This window comes from Lupinus angustifolius, chromosome LG11 (assembly GCF_001865875.1).
Source record: "Lupinus angustifolius cultivar Tanjil chromosome LG11, LupAngTanjil_v1.0, whole genome shotgun sequence".
Classification (NCBI taxonomy): Eukaryota; Viridiplantae; Streptophyta; class Magnoliopsida; order Fabales; family Fabaceae; genus Lupinus; species Lupinus angustifolius.
The window spans coordinates 18,491,491-18,500,902 of NC_032019.1; the positions used below are offsets into that span (position 1 = coordinate 18,491,491).

At 32.0% G+C, this 9,412-nt stretch overlaps 1 protein-coding gene across 1 annotated transcript; it reads left to right on the top strand.

The window, feature by feature from the left end:
- On the top strand, positions 6,712-8,208 carry LOC109359182 (uncharacterized protein P8A3.02c). Its single transcript, XM_019603751.1, has 2 exons — positions 6,712-6,792; positions 7,027-8,208. Exon 2 carries the CDS (start codon positions 7,179-7,181, stop codon positions 7,833-7,835), a length of 657 nt encoding a protein of 218 aa, XP_019459296.1. The 5' UTR covers positions 6,712-6,792; positions 7,027-7,178; the 3' UTR covers positions 7,836-8,208.

Here is a 9,412-nt window from a genome sequence, read left to right on the forward strand (position 1 = left end):
GCAGTCTTTAAAGCTTCCCCCATAGAGACACTGGTAAAGAAGAATGACTAATCATACTTCTCACCATATCCTTAAGAGTTCGGTTTAATCGCTCAACAACACCCTTCATGCTAGGTTTGCCTAACATAGTGTATTACAACAATTCTACATTCTCTGAGGAAAAACACAAATAGTCATTTCACAACATCCTTATTGTTCTTTCATTTCTTATTCTGAGAGGTCATAGTCAAATGAGAATTTTCAGTCTTACCTGTCTACAACCTCTCTTTCTCATGCACATAGTCCTTCTAAGTGTTATAACTCACTTTGAATTTCCCAATGTGTGTAGGAAGGGAGATCAAAACCAAGTGCACGAGCAAGTCATCACCAAGCTCTAACTTAAGTGACTTGAGTTTTGATGCGAGATTATACATCTCCATAATGTACTCCCTTATATTCCATTTGCCTTTATACTTCATGAAGATGAGTTTAGACAAAAAGCTACTCATTTCCGCCTTTTCATTTTTGGAAAAAATATGTTATATTTCTGCAAGGAACTTCCTTTCACTCTGACTCTCATAAATAGAGCCTCGAAATGCTTCTGGAATATAGTGCTTTATGATCATTAGACACATTCGGTTAGAGTCTTCCAATTTCTCAATTTTAACCACATCGAGAATTTCCAAAGTAGAAATGGATTTCTCCACCTAAAGTGTCAGATCTAAATCCATACAATCGAAAATAATTTCTACGGCTTCCTTATAGAGCTTAAAGTTTGTCCCATTCAACAATGAGATGTTCTAAATTTAAGCAGAAATGTTTGCACCACTAGTAAAAGAACAAAACAAATTGCAATCATTCTTGCAATTAAACTTACATTCAACTTCAATACTTAAAATCAAATGATGGTGGGGCACATCACGAGTTATCTAGCACAACATTAATATTCAGTCTTTGAACAAAAATATTACCTTGAAAGTGGTGCACTCAATGTAGTAATCAAATATTGATAATCAGTCTTGTCAAACAATAAACCTTTCTTTGGACCGACTTACTATTCACATGGAAAGTCGTATGATTATCACATATTTATTGCTACAAGTATGTTTCTAATTTGGCCGAATAGTAATCTTCCTTTGGGCCGATCACTATTCGCATAAAATGCAAACATACAATTGGTTGATATTTTTGTATCCATCACTAATGATACTTTTGTTCATAATGGTCAAACATTAATCATAATGCATGTCAAATAATAAACCATTCTTTGAACTGATTTATCATTCATATATGCAATCTTATAGTAATCACATGTTTATCATCACATGTGTGTATATAATCCGACCAAATTGTAATCTTTCGTTGGGCCAATTAATACTCGCATGGATATATATACACTCTAGCATTTGGCATTTACTAGGAACAATTCACCGAAAAGATATCATTTTGACGACTTCTTGTTTAATAGGTTCACTTAAAGTGTCAAACATTTTTATTTTCAAAAAGACAAAATCATTTAGTTGAGTTTGATTCAACACTTAATCCAAAACATATATTATTTACATCCACATTTAAATACATATATTTACGATAGTCTATTAGTAGCATTATATCATTCTCATCAGAAGGACTGCGTTCCGAATTCAACTAATGGTCCTTTTGAATTTTCCATAAAAAAATTACAATTTTATACATGATTAAACATGGCAGGGCAAACTGTCCAATCAGAAACAATGCTTCAACAATAGCAACCACTTAATAATGTAATCAACCACCAACCAATGCAACAAATAATAAGTGTTGTAATCATTTAAAAAAACAAGTCAGGTAATATATATAAAACAAGACATGTTCACATAATAGACTCGTCACAAGATACCTAACACAACATCAATTTCTAGTCTTTGGACAGAGAAATTAATTTGTAAGTGGTACTCTCAATGTAATGATCAAATATTAACAATTAGTTCTGTCAAATAATAGTCTTTCTTTGGACCACTATTATTCACATGAAAAATACTTTATAATTGTTACATATTTATCATCACAAATATGTTATTATTTGGCCAAATTGTGTCTTCCTTTGAGCCAAACACAATTCGTATAAATAATCTCATATTCATATGTGTAATTTTAATCAACTTTCATAATAGAGGTTATCTTGACAACATATTGCATCAATTAATTCAAAAATAATTATCAGACAAAAAGAAAAGAATATGGGTCCATTATAAAAAAATTATGATCTTGGAATTAAAACCTTCAGATTTGATGTTTTTTATGATTAACAAATCTAATCCAATAATATGATCATGCATATTTTAAAACATATATGTAACACTATATATATACACTTTCACACACTAACATAGTAAAATATATATAATTTTAAGCATTAACTGTAACCATTATATATATGTATATTAGTTTTAATCAATAATTCCAGGATCACAACAACCTCAAGTTGAAAACAAATATATATTTATATATGTACATTTTAATTCGCAATATATACAATGTTATGAATTCCAAATTTTATATGTATAAAATAAAAAACACATCTTAACACATATATACATTATACATACACTTTAACAAATTGCAAAATTGTAAAGTGACAAAAGTCAATGTCCAATAGTAAGACATTAGTGCACATATAATATACATATTTTATAACAGAGTCGTAAAAGCTAATACAATATTCGTATACAGATCTGAATATATACTTCAACATACGTTGCAAGGATTCATAATACAAATTACTCATAATTCAAATAAGCGGATAAAAGTTATCCTCGTTATTCCTAAATACTCAGTTTTCAAAATCAATTGCGGAAGCAAAAAAATCCTCAAATTTAAAAAATTAGGGTTCATAAAAAAATTGGGGGAAAATATCTTTAATGGAGAACCATAAAATTCAGAACCTAAAACTCTAATACCACTTGTTAGATATTTCCCGATGATTGGTGAAATACCAATCTTAGGATCTCGAATCTCATGATTCTCACACATAATACAAAACAAGGATACAAAGTCATATCTGAATCTCTGAATCCATGTTCTCTGATCTACTCCTTTGATATACCTTTTGAGAGAGGTTTGGTATGATGACAGTCCTCAATCAAATCCTTAATTCCTTTTGGGACCTTTGTTTTCTCTCTAATGAGGAGGGGTGAAAACTATTTGTGATGATTTGGTGTATTGGGATCATAATTGTTCCTTATGTGTTAACTTATAAGGTTTCCATTATCCCCTATAGGTCAACCGTTTGGGTATCCACTCATTAAGCTCATATCCATTATCAGTTTTAGAAGTTCTATGGGTTATCAGAAATTAGATCGCTTATTTTGTAACCCAAAATAAATAACCAATATAATTGTATTAAATATATGATGTCCACCTTAATTAGAAATTATGAATTTCTAACATATTAGTTATACCAAACCCAAACCCGAAAATTGAACTCATTTAAGAAACCCTAATCCTTTCACATTGGGTTTTTCCCGTTAAATTTAGATTGAATTTGGATAGATATCTAAATATTCAGTTTTCATTATCATCTCTGATCGGTAATTATGTTTCATTCAATTCAAGTGTTAGTCTTGTATGACCTACCAAAGAATATAAACTAACCACAAAAATGGTGGAATTCATATATGGAATTCATCTCCTATTATTGTTAGTTATTTTGGTATCACTAAGTGCATTTATTCATCATTTTTATGGGTAAAAAATTAATTTATTTCGAGTATACTCTTGTCTCTCCCAAAAAGTGTAGTTTTCAAGAATTGAATTATTCACCTTTTGATCTCTCATAATTTAGTAGGATCTTACAATTTGTGTGAGACATATTTTAATTAAAATTTATTCTAAAAATAATATAATTAAATTCTTTTCATATATAATGTGTAACTATTTTTATTTTGACATCACAACTATTTTTGAACTCTCAATTTTATTTATATTTTGACATACAAAATTCATATGGTTAGATGTTTTTTTAAAACTTTGGTTCCCAAATTTCCCCCCACACAATGCCTAACCTATAAGATGTTAGGATAGGACTTGTGCATGATATATGAGCCATGTTAGACCACATTGCATTTGAACAATGTTTTTTTCATCATAGAAAAATTCATAATGCAATTTAGAATATAATTAGAGTAAGCAGGATCATCCAACCACTCTCAAAATGAAAATATATCTTGTTAGGATTCCTTTTTTCTTCATTCAAATAGGATGATGATCAGAATTCTAGTGTAGAAAGAACTATAACAATTGCTTCCAAAAAGTTAATCATCCAATTATAATTAACTTTCTACTTTTGTTTCCAAACATGGTGTAGGAAACCGGTTTCATGGTCAAATGGTTAGTTATATATTTATATTATGATTTCATATTATTATTGGCCATTAAAACAGGTTAAATGAGATTGTGGATATATGGTTTACTCCTTTAATATTACTAAGACTTATTAAAAGAATACATGTAAGGAAATGAATTTTGTGTAATTTTATTGAATTGATTGATAATTGATTACAAAGTAGACCTCTTAATATATAGAACACAACTAATACATGGTTGCTTATTGCTTATAAAAGAAGCAACCAGGAAATTAACAAACTAACTAATGTGAACTAACTAGGCATGAAACATATTTAACACGTGTGTAAAAGCCAAGAACTCTGCTGCTAAATAACTGAAAATGGATGCACCAACATGGACCCTAGAGATTGCCTAATATGCACCACGAGGCCCATCTTGGCCAACCGATGCGCCAAGAATTCTGATGGTGCACATCAGGTAAGGCCATAAACACATGGTTATGTGCAACATTGCTTGGGTCAGAATTTGCTAGGCATGGCCAGAGTCCAAAGTCCGAAAGTAAGCCACGATCCATCCATTTGTCTTAGTCAAGAATTCTTGAGCACGAGCAAGAAACTCAGTCACGAGCCGAGGCATTTGTTTTACTTGTCAAGAGAAAACAAGGCATCATGCTCATAAGGCATGTGCAAGAAATAAGAAAAACCTTGACATAAGTCAAGAGGATAGATACATATTTAATACTTATACTAATTGAATAAAATCGTACGTATAAGGGAAACATATTCATCTATAGTGATGGACAAAGAGATAAGGTGTAAGTTGAAGTCTTATATCAGTAGTCCTAACTACCATCACTAAATTAGTGAAGGATAAGATTCAAATGTATAGGTTGAAGTTTTATAAATTATCATAAAACCTATCGTGACAATGAAAATTATAAGTATAACAACTTAAATACGACAAATATGAACGTTCGTATGTAAAAGTTTTTTGTACTATACCTATGGTTTTTATCTTTATCAAGGATTTTTGTCCGTAGGTAAATGTCAAATTTCCTATAGTGATGGTTCGTTCTCTAATTAATTGGTAACCCCACTCAGACGTAACATTTTGAAATTTGTTGGATAGCGGACAAAATTTTCACAAAGATGGTATGCTATGTAACCAAATCCAAGTAGTAAGAATTTTCTTCATTGTTTTGTTTTTTATAGAGAATAGTAGTCGTAACTTTGATTTTTTTAAATATTACAGTCAACTCTGAAGATTTGTCAGATTGTAAGTATAATATATGTATATAAATTAAGTATTTTATATAGTATAAAAAATGAACGGGTGATTTTTGTTGTTTCACTAAATCTTAGAGAATATGAGTGTAATTTACTCTTTTATTTTTAATTCATTTTTTGCTTTTTTATCTTTAATGTTTAATAATACTTTATTTTATTAATAAATTTAATAGACAAACTTGTTTGATAGGTCGCCTAAGGCATTCCTCTCTTCTTCTCTTTTTATAAATAGAATTCTTTTACGCTTATTATTTTATCCCGGTCCAAAATTCATGTCACAATTGGACTAAATCATCGAGCATTGGCTAGGTACTAGGCAATATGAGTTCTCTCTAGATATCTTAGGATATGGTTTGGATAATTCAGAGAAGTATGCTATTGACTGAACCATATCCAAAAGGTAGTACAAGGGACCACTACCTCTGTTATGCTACATGTACAAGACTATCACACCATATGAATAACTTAGACCTCTGCCACATGTTGCATGTCACGTACATCATATACTCACTTTCAAGTAGACGACAAAGACAAGCTTATAATATGGCTATCAGGCCTGCAGTAGCCTATAAGTCGACTATCCTCATAGTATGGACCTGCCAGAGCCGTCCAACATGGACAAAACAATCTCTGCTTGTCTAGGACAAGTACGACGAGATAAGATATTCGACCATGCCAAAAACATCTACTAGAGAATATTTTATGCATCTTTTCACTATAAATATGGAATTCCTTCCATAAGTAAAATATCTTAACTCTCATTATTCTTGCATACTATTCTCTATATTCTCATACATCTCTCATATATTGACTTAAGCTGGGGTGATCTTTTCATGTACATTCCATTCCCAAGCACTCCCAAATTAATCTCAAACAATATTTAGAAGATTCATTGCCTAGCTACAATTCGTCCAACCTAAATCTCACTATACCAAAGAACACTTATTATTTTATATATTTATTTAATAAAAACCATGATGACAATTATCCTTACAAAAATAAATTAACTTTATAAAAAAACATTTTATTAGATTTTTTAATAAAATTATTTTAGCATTAAGATTTAAGGAGTATAAAAGATTTCTTCCTCATTCTCTCATGTTTGTCTTTATTCTCTTCCTCCATAGCTCACCCACCGCAGCAGCGCCTCTAGCATCAGTTTCGTCCTCCTACCTACCACCATTCTCTCATCGTCGCAAAGGTTTTTCATTCTCTTCGCGTTCCTTATCTTTTTTTGTGGAATTTCGGTTCATAATAATATGATACCAGTTACATTTTTTTACTTTATTAAATCTGCCTATGATGTAGTATAACTTCATTATATTCAGGATTCAATACAATTAAATTAATTCTGCCACTTAGTTAGTGAATTTTGATTCATAAATGTTTTCATTTTTTGTTGGGATAGCAAATGAATTATTTGATTAATATGCAGCAACTATAACGGTGATGGTGATGCTTCTATTAGTTTTGTTTTAAACTTATGAATTTGGAGCATCCTAAGAGGAATAGTGTGAGAATTATAAAATTTTGTTGGTTGTGAAGTGGAAGAGGGGAATAGAGAAAAAAGAACAGTAGTGAATGTGAATGGATGAGAAGGCGGTGTTGGAACTAGTTTTCGGGCAATCCTCATCGGACAGTGAAGGCGAAGACGAAGAGGTTCGATTTCATTGGGAGGAAATCCGGGAAGTGAAAGGATTATGGGTTTCCAGAAACTTCCTATCTCCACACAAACAATCCACATTGTTTTCCAATGTCCATTCCGAAAACTGGTTCACTCAACCCTCCAACAACCAAGCTATGCGATTCGGCGACCTCCCCTCATGGGCCACCGAATTATCACATTCCGTTCGTGATTCCGTGCTGGCAGCTTCAGATGATGACCAGCTGTTACCACTCCCATTAGATCTGCTTTTGAGACAACCATTGTTTGATCAGATGATAGTAAATCAGTACCAGCCAGGAGAAGGTATTTGTGCTCATGTTGATCTGTTGCGATTCGAGGATGGCATTGCTATTGTTTCATTGGAATCATCTTGTGTCATGCATTTTACATCGGTAGACAATGAATTGGTTTCAGTTCCAGTTTTGTTAAACCCAGGGTCGTTGGTTGTAATGTCAGGGGAAGCACGGTACCGTTGGAAGCATGAGATTAATCGTAGACCGGGTTTTCAAACATGGGAAGGGCACGAATTGGATCAGATGAGGCGCACCTCTGTTACACTCAGGAAACTCTGTGAATGAATCAATATTATTAGGTATAGCAATCGTTAATCAATGATCTGTTCACTATTCTGTTTTGATTGTTCATTCCGTGTTCAATACAAATATAGTATAAAAAGAAGAAGACGGAATTCAAGCTCTGATCTTCAAAGGGGATTCAGTTAGTGTTGTGAAATCTTGGTTAGGAATTTCATTTTATTTGTATTCTTTGAGAGCGTTTAAGAGGTGACAGATTGCGATTGAGATTTCAAGTGAGGCACAATTGCTCTTTCTACCATTGTTGTAAAACAAATGTTGGGTGAAAATTAAAATTATTGTGTTATATTTGCTTCTTTATATGTATAATATTCCTCTTTAAGTTATTCTTGATTTCAGTTGCCTACTTCTTGTTTGATAAAATGCTTAAATCACTGGTATATTGAATTTTGCTATGTTCTGACTCAGAATTTTGAACTTATGGTTAATTTTAGTTCATGCAATTTGCTTACATGAGATGACTATGATAATCTGTAGAACTCCGATTTACTTGGAAATATATGGAAGTAGTTTATGTGGATATGTGTCTCTTCATTAAATGGCTTGTACTATGATTTGTGAATTATTATTTTTGGTAACATGAGGTATGTCTAACCTTTATATTTGAATCAATTTCTGGTTTGTCAATTTGAATCAATGATATTTAATGTTTATGGTTCGTGGATATCTATGATTTGTTTCTGCATCATTTAGCTTGCATGATGTGTGTTTTAGTCTCTTGGTTTTAGAGATATGATGGGTGGGTGGTTGTTTAGAGATTACTCCTATAGTTTCTGGTTTGGCTTCTTTTACCATAATCATCACACTGTTCATTTTGACTTGTGTACCTGCTGTCTAAGATGATATATTTTACTTTGCCAAGAAAATTTTCAAAAATATGAAGCTTGGAATATGATAAGAAAGAAAACATATCTACCCTCCCCAAAATCCACTAGATGGGAGCTACTGCATTGGACAACCTTTTTTAAGGATGCAAGTTTATCTGTTGAAGCATGGGGCAGTGTTTGCTAGCAATAGCATGGTTATTATCTGAAACTTCGATGCACTCTTTTGATCTGCTTCTAATATATTTGAACAAGTTTTTTTAGTTGAATTTGCTTCTACAGTGTGCAATGGTCTCTGTGATGCCTTGTTGCTCTCTTGGAAGATTTGTGATCATTATAAAATTGTAACTTGTATCCTTGGCTTATTAATTATGGGTATGAGGATGAATGATATACAAAGAACGTCCGAGTGCACGAGATTCTCATTTAGTGAGGTCTGGTAAAATAGTTGTAAGCAGCTTTATGCTTGCAACCAGAGAAACTGTTTTCAGGAAGAATGTTATAATGTGGTATATTGCAGAGTCCAGCTTTTAAGTAGAGTATCATTGATTTTGTTGAGGATGTGTGATTTGTATTGGCTCAACGCTATCATGCTTCGTTTCTTCGTTGATCTAATTTTTTATCAGATCAAAACCATGTTTTGTAGTGTGCTTTGAGTTTTTCTTATCTCATTCACTTCTTATTGGGGAAACTAAGAGGGTATTATTGCTTTGAGTATTTTTGTGAGTATTGAACCAT

Bases quoted from the DNA above. Each gene is read 5' to 3' on its own strand.
- LOC109359182 (XM_019603751.1), top strand. From the start codon at position 7,179: ATGGATGAGAAGGCGGTGTTGGAACTAGTTTTCGGGCAATCCTCATCG.